General features: G+C 44.1%; 1 protein-coding gene across 2 annotated transcripts in view; it reads left to right on the top strand.

The window, feature by feature from the left end:
* The window catches only part of LOC133026879 (disco-interacting protein 2 homolog C-like), a 35,691-nt gene that overhangs the window by 753 nt on the left and 19,651 nt on the right, over positions 1-15,287 (top strand). Inside the window, exons 2-7 of one of the 2 annotated variants that reach the window (XM_061093862.1) lie at positions 10,986-11,057; positions 11,620-11,724; positions 12,047-12,172; positions 13,471-13,767; positions 14,277-14,399; positions 15,010-15,156. In XM_061093862.1, coding sequence (XP_060949845.1) covers positions 10,986-11,057; positions 11,620-11,724; positions 12,047-12,172; positions 13,471-13,767; positions 14,277-14,399; positions 15,010-15,156 — 870 coding nt within the window. Of the gene's footprint in view, positions 1-10,985; positions 11,058-11,587; positions 11,725-12,046; positions 12,173-13,470; positions 13,768-14,276; positions 14,400-14,998; positions 15,157-15,287 lie in introns of both variants that reach the window. The other variant, XM_061093863.1, reaches the window with a different exon arrangement.

Raw genomic sequence — 15,287 nt, 5'->3', positions numbered from 1 at the left:
GGGAGGAAGCCGAGATGCATTCTGGATGAGAGCCGCCTTGTTGTGTGAAATCTGGGGATGAAAATGTGCCGGTGTGTGATGGAGACACAGATGTGTGCGGCTGCGGTTTGTCGTGGTCGGTGGCGTGTGCGTCTTTTGTTTTTTCGTCTCTCAGGGCCGCAGAAGCTGCAGTGGAACTTGATTTATCTCACCCGCAGTAGTGGAAACAGTCTCACAGGATCTGCACGGTGAGGAGGAATAGATGCTGTCGGATTGGAGAGGAGGAGATTCACACGTACACACACACACACACACACGCACACAACACACAATTGAGAATCTGCAGCTTTAATCAAAAAGGAGGAGAAACATCAGCGCTCGGCTTTGAAATCTCCGAAAGCTGTCGACACATCAAACCGTCCTGTTTCCTTCAGATCAGCCTCATCATTCATAAAAGCTTTTCTTTTCTCCCACTGCAGTGACACACACACACACACACACACACACACACACACACACACACACAGTGAGGTAAAGCAGCTGCAGGCCCATGGGAGCTCCTTATCCAGCCGAGAGTGTTTATCAGAGCAGAACCTGCTGCCGGCAGATGTTATTAATGATGGAAGAGGAAACGTCACGGCCGAACGTCAGACAGCATCAAGCGCCCGGAACGCTCAGGTGTTTGTGTGTTTGTGTGTCTGTGTTTGTGTGTTTAGACGACTGACAGGGTCATTGGTGGATCACATGAAGCCTGACAGGCCTCCTGATAGTGTGTGGGTGTGTGTGTCTGTCACTGGCGCTCCTCGAAGCAGGCGGCTGAGAAAGTGTCTTTTAGGGAGAGTCAATGGCGTTTGTGTGTGTGTCTGTGTGAGTGTGTGTGTGGTCATTGCAAAATAAGAGGGTGTTGTGCTGCAGATGAAGCTTAGAGGGTTAAAATCAGAAAGTAACCCTGAATGATTTGCTAGGTTTAAATTTTGCAATTTCTGAATCGGCCAACTGTTGAATTCATACTCCAGATAGATAGGGGGCAGCAAATTACCAAAGCCTTGTCCTGTGTCGTGGGACATATCCTGGTCACGACCACAGAAAACATCCGTGAAGGTTTTACTGACCCGTGACTCTGGACCTGTGATTTAGTTTTTACTGAAAAAAGTGTGAGCTGTTTTCAGGGACTGGCAAATCACAACCAAGATATAACACGCCCCCTTCTCTCGAGCTAACGTCAGCTGGAATAAATCTTAGAGAAGCCAGAAGCAATTGAAAAACACTTGAGTAAGAAAAACATCACTTATTTTGTAAATTTAAATGTATCTCAAAAAAATTCTGATGCTCTGAGACAGTTGTGAAACCATTTAAAGCAGCAAATTCCGTTATTTGAGAAGCTTGAATTAGAGAATATCCTGTTCAATGATTAATTGATCCGTTAATTAAGAGGTTTCAAGTGCTTTGAGAACACAAAGCAGGCTACAGCTCCACGTGAACCCTGGGAATTTAACTCCAGACGAAGAGGGAATCCAACGCAGAGCAGAGGCAACACTTTCCTGTCGGAGCTGCAGGATGAAACTCGCTGAGAGGACGATCCAGCGTTCCACCTGTTTATTAGATAAACTCTTCAATCAGCCGAGCTCCGGCAGATAAGCCGCTCTCTCCCGGCTCCTTCTCCCGGTGTCGTCTGAATCACATCATGGCTGTCGTGTCGCTGTGGCCTCCAGGCATCAAGGTGCTGTTCTCCTGTGTCTCGGACCATTTAGCTGACGCCCTGGTGCAGGCTGACGAGCAGACGGGACGAGCTGATGCTTCGGTGCACTTGTTGGATGTGAACCTGCAGGAATCTGGAAGCTTTCCCTGACATGACGTCGCTTCAGCTGCAAAACTGCTCGGCTTGTTTAAGGTGCCTTGTTTAAGATCTCGGCCGGCGCTGAGATGTCCAGCAGACCCTGAAGTAGCCTTGAAGGTTCCCTGTGGTGAAGCTGCAGGTCGCTGTTGTTCAATGTCCTCTGGAGATTGTCTCTCGGGCTATTTTGCCGAAATGAGCTGCAGCAGGTTCTGATGGTGTTAAATTTTAAACCATCTGCCCAGGAAAAACAAATAAAATGTCCACACATACATATTTAATCAACAAAGTGCTGCTCAGGTGTGAATCTGACAGCACATCTTATCCTCTGCTAAATATTTCACATCCTCACATCAACACTTTCTTGGTATTGAATATTTATTTGAAGTCTGTGAGGGAGATTGTGGCAATTTGGAGATTTAGGAACATGCAATTTTGCAGCTTCTATATTTTCAGTGCAGCTTTAGTTTCTATGTGTGTACGTACAACAGCATTCTATCCATATCTGCAATACTTGGCTCTGCAAAAACATCATCTTTAAAAGGGACGTTCATGAATAATCTGTGGTTCATTACTCTGTTGATCAAACTAAATGAAGCTGGGGTGGAACACGACTTTACTGAGGAACCTGCAGTGAAATGAAAGTTTCTTGATCCGGAAACGAGTCGTTTTATCAGTGACGTGAATCCGAAGGCTGTAAAGCCATGATGAAAATAAGTGTTTGTAAAGTAAATGTATTACTGGATGCATTTTAGTTGCACTCTGCAGTTAAGCTCCCGGTAGATCTGTGGATTTATTTATATAAGTAGATGTTTTGCGCTGATTATGAGTCAGGACTTGAGGTCGAAGCATCAGAGACTAGTTGGGAAATAAAACGACAGATGATTCACTCGCCAGAAAATCCACCAGCAACAGTTCAGAGAGTTTGTTCTGAGTTTATGAAAAATGCTACAAGTTCCCTCATCACAGCTTCTCCGCAGTTTTATATCATAGTAAATGAAATATATTTTGAAGTGATCACATTAATTATCTTGATGATAATGGAAGTTTGTCAAAGAGAGAGTGATGACAAGTGTCTCCAGAATCTCTATCAAGAGACTTGTGTCCATTTTGTCTTTTTCTATAAAAAAATATCAGCTGATATTTCATTTGAGTATTTTTTTTTGTTTCCTAAAAGTCGAGTGCCTGGCCGGGCAGAATAATTTAAAGACATCAAATCGGATTAATTTGTAATAACAATAAGCATGAGTTGCAGAGCCAGCAGCTGGAGGTCGGACCAGTCACTGAGGGGGCGTGGCTTCTGTGATGCAAACTCGTTGGTTTTACTTTTGTCCTCGGTTTCATTTGAATGATTTCAATATTCACTTATTATACCAGAAACACACTTTGATGCTTTTTACCCCAAAAGTGAATTTTTTCACTTGACTCAAGAATTTAAAGTTCTCAGACGTTAGAATTGTCTCTGAATAAAAGACTTTTGTATAAATAAAATACGAATGATAAGTCAATGAAACTATGACTATGATCAGACATTACATTGTATTGGATTTATTTATTCATTTATCATAATTAATCAAAAGTTGCAGCTATAATTTGATGCCAACTTTTACATTCAACAGTTTCTTATAAGCTCAAGACAAATATGGAGTTTCGATATCCGCCCGACGATCAACAACATGGCAGAATTTGACAGAATGAGTCCTGAGAACAAAAGGTTTGAAATCGGAAGCGAACCAGTGTCTTATCGGTGAGTGGCGAGCGTTGGTGTGTTATGAAAACAGAGCAGCTGTCAGTCATCTGGCGTGCGGCCTGATGGGAGTGACGTCCGTCCCGGAGCCGATGGCAGTCGACCACAATGAGCAGAGCTAAATTCTGAGTCGTGGGTGTCGTGTATTATTCCAGTGTTCATGCGAGAAAAAGTGAATAAAAGAACTGATTGACTGAAAATCAATATCATGATGTTACATCGCGAAGATACTGATGAATGAATCCTTCAAACAGGTTGATTTAAAATGTCATCAGTGAGTTGAAGAAACTGCAGAGGACTATATTTATAGAAATATATTTTACTATATGTGGTTATGGTGAAAGCACTTAGATTATTTATGTGGAATTATACAGTAGTGTAAGAGGTGAAGTGAGATCGCAGCTGGATGATGACTCGTGGTTTTATATGATAAGGGACAGTAGCGTGAGTAAATTAGGCTGTTTATCGAATAAAAATATTACAATAAACATCCTATCATCCTGGATCCGTCTCTATAATTGAGTCGCCTCACAAAATGAACGAGTTCCCTTTCCACCAAGTTTCTAGAAAACTGGTCCAGTGGTTTTTGCGTAATCCTGCTAAAAGTCAGACAAACAGATATCACGATTTTTTTTGTGAGAGAAAGAAACGTAGCATTCAAACCCTGATTTGGACGTCAGTTACCATAGCAACAGTCACAGCTTTCATCCGAGTCAGCCCCAGTGAAAAGTTGACATTCTTGGGGAGTGAAGTGCTCGGTAATGCGTCGGCTGTTCTGACTGCGGCTGACAAACACTTTGCTGCGTCACTCACGTCCTCTTCTCCTCCAGCACCCCCGCCCGTCACACCCCCCCGATCATCAATAGAAGCGGCGAGGTCCGACCGTCACGGGGTCACGCAGCCAATTAGAGAAGAGATCCAGCAGGAAAATACCATTAAGGAGTTTAATGTGCAGCAAGGAATATTAAACATCCAGGAAAAGTCAAAGCAAACTCCGAATCCACACAGATTTTCCAACACGTCAAAAGAAAACTGTTTGTTTTTATATTCATAAACAGTTGATGGACCACAGACTCTCTCCTGTTGTCATGGTTACTCTACGATTCAGGCTAAAGCGATTATTTTCATCACCGATTATGTTTTCGAATTTCAGAAAACAGTAATAACAGTTTTTAATTCCCCACAAAACCTTGTGACAACTTCGAGTGTCTTGTTTTGTTTGATCAACTGAACCCAAATATATGAAATTAAATTCTATAAACCAGAGGGAAAGCAGCAAATCCTTCTGTTTGTGCCATGGAACACGTGTTTTGTTTTTGAGATTTGACAGAATCGCTCTTTGTCCTGATGATGATGATGAAACGAACAAAATTAAGATCAAGATGTTAATGTCAAGAAAATCCCGAGGCTCAGGTTTCTGCTGTGTGTGTGTGTGTGTGTGTGTGTGTGTGTGTGTGTGTGTGTGTGTGTGTGTGTGTGTGTGTGTGTGTGTGTGTGTGTGTGTGTGTGTGTGTGTGTGTGTGTGTGTGTGTGTGTGTGTGTGTGGGTGTGTGTGTGTGTTTGACAGTTTAACCTTTCAATTAGATGAAAGTGAAGAGTGGTCATTCATGCTCCAGCAGTTAGGGGATCAGACATGAGGTGGAAAATTGGGTCAGATTTTGAGAGTTGACTAACAGTGAATCAGTGAAAACACAAACATCCTCTCAGTTTCGTTTACCTTCTGCTCGCCAAACCTCGACATACAGCGAGAGGAGGAGCTGTTTACTCTGTAATGTCACACAAATATTGACAAATGTGCAAAGTTATCAGAGCAGAGCAAACTGTTATTTTCCTGAGAAGAAGCAAACTGACCAGAGACGGTTGTAATGAGCCGAGGAATTTATTGATCGATCATTTACTGAAAGTGTTATTAATAAATGATCTGTGCCTGTATTGATTATTTGTGTGAACACAGAGATCCTGTCTGGCTGTGATAACAGGACATGGGAATATATTTAAAGATTTGATAGAGATTATTAATGATAGAAAGGAATCTGCCGCTGGTTACATTATGTTTTCATCTGTTTGACTGCTGTTTACAGGATTACACAAAAAAAAAACGACTTGACGGATTCCCACAGAGGACGAGGCTCAGAATGAACTGAGCTGCAGCTGGTTGTTAATTTCTCACAGAATAACTTGTGGATCTTGATGAAACAAATCAGACATATTGTATTTTGGGGCCTGGTATTTATGAGTGTGTGAAATTTGGGGCAAATCCAAGTGAAAGTCTGGAGACTGTTGGGCCTTGGTGGAGGTTTGTACTCGACCAGAGAGACATTCTTATTGGTTTCAGTTTATCTCTGTATGATTAAAAACTGGATATACATTCATTTTGGACAATTTGAAGACAGAGATGAATATTTTCTGCAATTCATGGAGACAATAGAACGTTGCACTGTACGTCCACATGGCCTCTTAACCCACTGAACAACCAGGACGCCCGGGTGTCCTGTTCTTTCTGCTGCTGTGGACGTGAGACTTGGCTGCTCCTGCAACTCTGTGTATACGTGTGTATGAATAAATGTATGTGTGTGTGTTTGTGTGTGTGTGTGTGTGTGTGGCCCCTGTGTCAGCTGTGGACACATGAGTTGCAGAGCCAGTGGACGCTCTGCAGTCCACACGGGTCCCTGCATGTGAATGTGACGGCCCAAGGTCCCATCACATGACGCATGCCTTAGTGTGTGTCTGTGTGTGTGTCTGTGTGTGTGTCTGTGTGTGTGCCTGTGCCTGCTGGAGGTAGATTTGGTTACCATGGTGGCTCTGTGGGTGGACTGTCTGTTTATCATGATGTGATGAGGAAGAAAAAGAGTGAGAGATCAAATAAAAGCTTGATGTCGAGGAAAAGGACTTTGGAAGAGAATTCAGCAGTGATGGACGGATGGATGGATGAATGAATGATGGATGGATGGATGGATGAATGATGGATGGATGGATGGATGATGGACCGATAATAGACGGACTCCATCATCTGTCCATCAGTTGTTAAATCTGTTTTGGTCTTGGTCAGTTATTGGTTTTTAAGGCCAAAGTTGAAATCACTCCCAAAGCACCAACTGAGCTTGAGCTTTTCTCTCTTGTCTTAAAGTTTTAATAACATGAATTACATATATACTGTTTATTATGTAGATTTATGTATCATATCTGATCAAAAAGAGTCCATTGATGAAAACAGCTCAGTACTTCTGTAGGAAATCAGTTTCCCCAGGAGTGATGCAGCCGACACCTCAGTTTATCTCGGAGAGTTTCCAGCGGCGCTGAATGAATCAAACCTTCTGACGACGCAATCTCAGCAAGTGGAAAAACTCCAGTCTGCGAATCGGCCGCCATCGATTCTCTCTCAGCTGTGCGCCATTAAAACAGCCGAGTGTCAGCGAGCCGGGAGGAGAGGGAGCGAAGAGGAGGAGGAAAGTAATTAGGGCGCCAATACAGGCTGGCACTACACACACACTCACACACACACACACACACATATGCACACACACATATGCACTCACTCTGGCAGGTATCATTACCCAGCGTCTCACATCTGATGCTCCAAATCCAAGATGGCTGTCTCAGGCCTTCTCCTGGAGAACCGTTGCTAGGCAACTCCCTCCCTGCTCTGCTGCGCTGCGAGTGGAAGATGGCGTCTCCCCATAGGCCGAGTGAGTGTGTTAGTGAGTGTGTGTGAGTGTGTGTGTGTGTGTGTGTGAGAGAGAGAGAGAGAAGAATGTTGTTATGCTGCGGTGGATCTGAGAGAAGGCCTCACTCAGATATAACACACACATGTACGTCCTACACACACAGATGAGCAGATTGGACCCAGATGTTCTGGCCATCCTCCATGGTCCGATTGGGAAATAGAGTCTCTCTCTCTCTCTCTCTCTCTCTCTCTCCCCCCCTCCCTCTCTCTCTCTCGTTTATGTTGATTTTGCGGAGAAAGGTAAAAGGAAACAGAAAGTACATTAACAGTCACTTTTGATCAGATCACATCAGCTCGACCTGTGTTTCCAGCAGAGGAAGAAGCTCAGGCTGAGGCTCGTGGTGTCCGGTGGAAAAGCAGCTTCTCTGGCAGATTTCACGAATGCAAATTGATTCAGAGTCTTTCTATGTTTGATTGATATATTTTCAGCCCCACTTCCTGTCTGTCGTTCGGTTGTGGTTCATGAAATCATGGATATCTGACACCCTTTCTTTTCTGCGCCGTTGTTTTTCCACCACATTTCCTCCGGCCTCAGTCAGACACTCCCACCTCAGACGTTTCTATTTGACCAAACCTTTTCACACAGCTGTGTTTTCAAGAAAAGTCCAGCCTGTGGAAAATAAAGTGCAAGCAGAGTTTATCCAGAGGAGTTTTGTGATTAGTCGACTTGATTTGTCCTCAGTTGTTTTGGAAACTGGATTTATTTCCTGCTCTTCCATTACAGAATATGAAATGTGCTGATATTTGTTTGCAGACATAATTTATTTGCATGCACAGACGCACGACTGCATCTGTGCCCTCGAGCCTTGTGCGCCCCCCCCCCCTCAAAAAAACAATCTGTACAAACAGCTGAGTTCCTCTTTCTGCAAATCCAGTCACAGATCAGGTGAGATCATTTCACTGATCTCAAGTGAAACAACAGATTGAAAATAAAGCAGATCACAGATGTTGATTAGTAACATATGTGATGATTGTTTATCACCAGATTAGCTGAGATAGTGTAGATGTGTTCTGAAGATTAACTGTGTTCATGTAAATTGTTTTTTCTTCCCGTGCACAAATCCCACAGACCAACGACCAAAACTAAATATCTTAAACCTCTCTCCACGGGCGCTGGGTGACACATCCCTTCATCACCATGAACACAGCGTCCTGCTGCTGGAAAAAACGGCCCTGAGCTGCAAATATGGATTCATCTTTTCCTTTTAACCTTTCCTGGCATTTGTTGACATTAACACACACAGACACACGTTGGGTTATTCCCCTCATCGTTTATATCTGGTTGTCTGGAGGAGAATAATAGTTTTGGACAGAAGCAGCGTCTGATCGCACCAGCATGCTCCGGCCTTCCTGGACCAGTGGATCTGCTCTGGTTCCCTTGTTGTTGCAGCTAAACGTCTCAGTGTCGATCCAATGAGAATCAGTAATGATGAGTGAACTGGTGTGAGACAGCTTCACACGTCTAATGGGGACAAACACGGAGGTATTAGCTCCTATTAGCTGCGAGCGCCCTGGGGTGCTGTGATTGACAAGTTGTGGTGTTGAGAATTGGGGGGGGAGTATCAGTGATTGCCTAGGCAGTGAACCCCCCCAGCCCCCCCAGCGTTGTAATGAGCTTCTACCCACTCTGACCACTGTCTCTGCTGTTGTGGCGGATGTTGATGTTGAAGCCTTCACGTGAATGTGCTTTGATCACTTTGGATGTGGTGACGTCATGTGTTGCCGAACTGCATTGTGGGTCTGTTGCTTTGGTCACGCTGTGTTCCGAACAGTTTGACAAAATATTAAAAATAAACATCTTTATCTTTAAGTAAGATAGATAAGTAGTCAAATAATAAGAAAAAAACAGTTGATGAGCTAGAAAATAGTCAAATCTAAGCATTTTGCCAAGTGCATTGTGGTTCTGTTGCTTTGGTTACGCTGTGTTCCATAGAAGTGGAGAAAAGGTTGAATATTCCAGCAGCACCAGCAAATCAAATCACGATAATGCAAATATGCATCAGACGTCAGAATGAGCAAAAGACCACGCTTCAATAAACATGGAACAAAATGAACAGGAAAGTTTAGGGATTTCTTGGCTCCGAACAGTTTGACAGAATAATAAAAAATAAACATCTTTATCTTGAAGTAAGATAGATAAGAAGTCAAATAATACGAAAAAGACAGTTGATAGAAAACAGTCAAATCTGAGCATTTTGCCAAGTGACCAGTGACCAGCTTCTGACTTTTAAAAAACCATTTGAATCAACTCATAGTTTTACAGAACACGGATTAGGTCAGTTTAGATCCATAGCTGAAGATAAAGTAATTGAATGTTTTCTTGTTCCTGCACATTATTGTTTCATAGTTTCTGCGTTTAAACAGTTTAACCTGTTTAACTTGAACATGAATAAATACAATTCCTGCAGAGAAGTGACAGTAACTTGAGGCCGTCTTGTGATGGGATCCCATCAACATGATGCGGCTCCGACCCGCTCAGTCCTCATGGGTCGGACCACACCCGTCTTTGAACGAGTGTGGTCTCCTGCTGGCCATTTGACAGAATACAGGTTCCAGGCACTTCATCCACTAATGCTGCGACACTATTGTGGCACAAAATCAGTCCACACTTGTCTCAGGACTCACGATGCCTCTGTGGTTGATCCTGTTATGTGTGTCTAAAGGACCTCGTGACACATGCAGAGTGTCGCAGGCTGTGATATCCACCAGGGCTTTATCATTTCTGAATGTGGCTTCGTTTAATGTTTTAATTGCTGCAGGAGTTGTGTAGTCAAGATGAACTTGGCTTTATCTGATTATTAGCTTTGGATGTAGCCTGTTTGATTCTCTCTGCAGCTGGTTGTTGTTGGGACGCTTGGGTTTGTAAAGGTTTGGTGGGACAGCACCAACACTCACCTGCTGTATCCCTGGTGTCTGAATGAACCATAATGTAAAAGGAAGCTTGAGACTTGTTGTCTGAGGAGAGTTTGAACCTGGCGATGCTGGAGGAGGTTGTGATAATGAACCTCTTACAAAAACATGGTCAAAGTGGCCGTGCGGTGTCCAACTCACATTTCTTCTTCATGTGTTTCTTACTCTTTGCACTGCCCTCCCGTGACTTCCAGTGGAACTGCTCTGATCTGTAAACTCTCAGAATCCGTATGAACGCAGAGAACGGGCAGATGGCTGAGTCTGTTTACTCATCTAAAGTTGAGCATAACTTGAGCCTCTGCGATAACTTAGCATCTGTGTCATGACCTAATGAAGGAGACTGGGTTTCAACATGTTGAATTAAAGTAACAGAAGATGTTGAATCTTAAACAAATGATCATATGACCTTGACCAACTCTCATTCATGGAAGAACATCTGGAAGAGGTTGACTGTTGAACTGAACAATGTTTTGCAATTTTTCTTTTTTCCTCACATCCATTATTTCCATCATTATTCATGGCATTATTTGTTTTGTGTTGTTTAAGTATTGTTTAACTTTTTTTAAACCTTTTAATTAAAAGACAGAGACATTGAAAGACGTGGAGAGACAGCAGATTCAAACTGCGGGCGATGGTGTTTGGCCGAAAAGCCACCATTACTTTCTCAAAGTGAAAGAAAAAAGATTGAATTAACCATAAAACCTTTTTGAAAAATTAACTTTATAACACAAATCCGCCCCGGCAGCCGTCACTGTCTCTCTCACGCTCTATGTATCTCTATCTGTTTGCAGGGGACATCACTCAGAAGGGTTATGAGAAGAAGAGGTCCAAACTGATCAGGGCATTTGTTCCATATGCTGGAGGTAATTTAGCAACCTCTGACCCTCCGCCCCCTCCACACACACACACACACACACACACACACACACACACACACACACACACACACACAACCTAAGTATTCCCATATCGCTACTCGAGAATCGATCTGGTATCATGACAAATACAGTTGCGATGATACTGTTCTCCACTCTATCGATTCCGTCTTCAGCCGCCACACAAACACAAACAGGCTCCAACTAGAAACACACACCCATCACACAATCCGGTTTATCCTTATCCTTCACAGGGATGAGGCGTCAGTAATAACGGTCGTGGGAAACTGAGGGATGTTCTGAAAGTGCAGCAACAAAACTATCACATTATTATACTTTCATTTTGAGTTGTTTTATTATTGTTTTGTGTCATAAAGTCGATCAAATCATCTCCATGTTTGTTTTTCCCCCTTTCTTATGCACTGTAACTACTGCTTTTGTCAAAAACGTGTGTACATATATGTGTGTGTCTGTGTGTGTGCGTGTGTGTGTGTGTGTGTGTGTATATATGTGTGTGTCCGTCTGCCTGCTTGTCCACCTGCCTCCGTAGGAATGGAAGGGCCCATGTCTCACCGGGCCCCACTCGGCCCCCCCTCTGCGGCCCGTTTCCACCGGCGGAGAACCTCCGGCACAAGAGACGAGCGCTACCGATCAGGTAGAGAAACTCCACCTACACAACAAACGCACACAGACCCGCACGAGCCGCACACTGCTGCAGCATGTGAGGGAACGAGAGTGTGTTACCATCCCATCAGATCCAAACAGAAACTGTGATTTCAGCTCCGTCTGTCTGTGACTGAGTCTCTCTCTCTCTCTCTCTCTCTCTCTCTCTCTCTCTCTCTCTCTCTCTCTCTCTCTCTCTCTCTCTCTCTCTCTCTCTCTCTCTCTCTCTCTCTCTCTCTCTCTCTCTCTCTCTCTCTCTCTCTCTCTATCTCTCTCTCTCTCTCTCTCTCTCTCTCTCTCTCTCTCTCTCTCAGATGTCCACACCGAGGCCGTGCAGGCGGTGCTGGCGCGGCACGTGGAGCGGAAGGTGGCGGTGCCCATGCCGTCCAAAAGACGTTCACTGGTGGTGCAGACCTCCATGGATGCATACACGCCTCCAGGTGACGAGACACACACACACACACACACACACACACACACGCCTGCAGCTACACACTGCAAACATCTACTGTCTTTGTTATCTGCTTTAGAGTTTCAAAATTACACACCTCTTTTACTTTATCCTCAGAAAATGTTAGAAAAATATGCTTTGAAAGTGAAAGAAGCACACACAATCACACAATAACACAATCACACAATCACACATACACGCACACTGTGGTTATCTCAGCTGAAGTGCGTTGTTCTAAACCTACAATCTGACCCCAGAGCAGCCGCCCTGTGCCCAGACGGGATTATGTTCTAATGCTCGTGTCTCTGCTTCTCAGACACTTCGGGTTCTGACAGAGAAATTGTGTCGATTCACCAAAAACTGCAAACACACACATTATCTGAGCTATAGACCCACTAACACTTCACAGTGAAACCAAACCGCACACAGCTGTTGTGTTGCAGCCAGTCAGCTACTGTCAATGTGGCCTGTCGTTGAGAAACAGGAAAAATACTGATTCTTAACTGTTTTGTCTAAGTTTGTGTGCACTCTGTGAGTTTGTGTGTACTTCTGTCTTGGCTGAAATGAGAAATCAAAGTTGACCTTTACCTCAAATGTGAGCTCATTAGATTGAACATAATCAGAGTTGATAACATAGATTAGACGTTGATTAGATTTTAATGAAGGAAATGTAATATCTTTGTTTGCCTGTAATTTTCTCTTTAACCTTTTGAGGAAATTCATTTGCGAACCTGACATCTCCGTAAAAACAGGAAATCACTAAAATCTGAATCTAAAGTAGAAAGTTTCTGTTTAAGATGTGAAATTTAAGATTCACGTAGATGTAAACTGTGACCGCTCCTCTGTGTTCACATGATTAACTCTTATTTAAAGAAGTGAATCGAGTCCTTGTGGCTCTTTGCCGATTCGCAGCCTGAAGCCAGTTCTAACTGAATTGGTTCTCGTGGCTGTTCCACGCAAGCCGACTAATTATTGACATTTCTCTCGAGTCCCGTCGCCTCGGCCACTTACAGGAAACACTTTCACTGCTCAGCATATGGTTCATACACATAACAACCGAAGGTGCTAATTTATTTTACCAATCCACGGAGGTTAACACTCAGGGACAGCTGGTTAATGTAGCTTAGCTTTATTTAGCATGAAGCCTGAAATCAGCGGCCAGCAGATGATAAAATGTTGAACTTTTCCTTTAATGTTTTATTAAGTTAACACTTTACTCTCACTGTGTGTTGATGTTGTGTGAAGGTTTTCTCTTGATGATTAACGGCGCTCACTGCCTCTCACCAGGCCTGTCGCCCCTGTGCTCAGACTCGTCCTCGGGCTCGGAGGAGGAGGCGGGGCCGGGCGACGACATGTCGGGCATGGAGCACTGGATGAGCCGCCCCTCCCAGCTGGGCCCCGCCCACCTGGGCTCCACCTCCTCCTCGTCCTCGTCCACGCAGAGCGGCGGCAGCGGCAACGCTGGGCGCCTGGCCGACTCGCTGGCGCACACGCACATCTCGCACCTGACGCACGCACACCTGGCGCACACGCACCTGGGCCAGTCGCTCCACCAGCAGAGCCTCCTGTCCCAGTCCCACCACGGTAAGACCCACTGGTTCTCCTTCCAGTACAGACCTTTCATTCATCACATGGTCACATGATGAGATCACGTGTGTAGGTCACAGAGGAGGACAATAACAACGTGATGAAACACTGTTGATATCATTTATTACCAATTGATGTAGTTAGATTAATATCGTTAATACATATAGATCTAATACAGGGAATAAACACAACTTCCCTTCTTTGATTTTGTTATTGTACCTTTGTATCTGTTTCTAAATGTCTCTTGTTATCTGGCATCTTCACATTTGTATTTATTCCATCCTGCCCATAACAGTTAATATTTCCAGTCTAGCTTCTAATTAGATGCCATTTTTATGCTGCAATCAATTTGCACTCATTAGTAATTCCTCCTGAATTTAACTACCATTGACTTTATCAGTTTTATTTACACCACCATCCTTTTCTTTTATCGATGCTTCCCTATTTGTTCTGTGGATGTTATTGACTCACACTCGTCTCCAACATACCTGTCCCTGTGAACTCAGGTATCGGCCACTTGTCCCTGAAGAGGAAGGGAGTTCTGAGCATCGCAGAGAACGGAGGATCTCTGCGGCGATCCTGTGAGTTTGGCTCCGACATGCTGTGGCCGCCGCCGCTGGAGTCCGACGGTGAGTCACTGCCTGAAACACCCGACCTGTCACAGAGACTCTGGCTCTGACTCCGACTGTGGAAGTGTCTTAATCAGGGATGAGTTTCAGCCAAATACTTGTTGAATATTCCTGAGGTAAACAGATGTCTTTTATGACATTTACGGTATCGATCGTGGGCCAAAGTCAGACAAGAGAAGGAGGTGAAAGCTTCAATGGTTCTGGTTTATCAGATGAGAGCAAACGAGCAGTCTGACCTCAGATCGTGGTTTCGATCCTGCACATTTAAAAACATTTTTAAATATGCTCCTTCTTAATGATTTCTACATATTAAAACTTACCGTCGAGCTTCTTGTTTAATCCTTCAGATTTGTGTTGATTGTGATCTGATTGGGTTTCATTTACATTTTGCATCAGAGTATTTAAAAGAAAGAATGTGTTGAAACAGGCATTTAATTGAATCTTAGTGTGAATCCTGTGTCCCGGACATTTGACCCAAATTAACTAAAAAGTCCAATTGAGCATAAGAACCTGACTAACTGAGCAGAGAGCGAGTTCCTTGACGACCGCTGCAGTGATGAATCTGAACAGCGAGTCACCACGGGCTGCTTGTGTTTCTGTCTCCCTCCAGAGAATCACTCGGCCCCCCCGGACGTGACGGGCTACTCGTCGGACTCGTCTCACTCCCACACCGAGCGTCACCACATGTCCAACATGGGAACCATCGCCAGGAACACGCAGAAGTACGGCAACGCCGAGCGCATGGAGACCGGCGACGGTAAGAGTCATCGCTGAGCCCGCCCCCCCCGACCGGAGCCTCTGACTAAACACACTGAAGACACTTTGATAAAAATAGAAACAGGAGGTGATCTCTAATTGGACCAACACCTTAGAGAACTGACCAATTAC

The sequence above is a fragment of the Limanda limanda genome, chromosome 20 (genome assembly GCF_963576545.1).
Source record: "Limanda limanda chromosome 20, fLimLim1.1, whole genome shotgun sequence".
Lineage (NCBI taxonomy): Eukaryota > Metazoa > Chordata > Actinopteri > Pleuronectiformes > Pleuronectidae > Limanda > Limanda limanda.
This window is presented reverse-complemented; position numbering and strand designations above follow the sequence as displayed.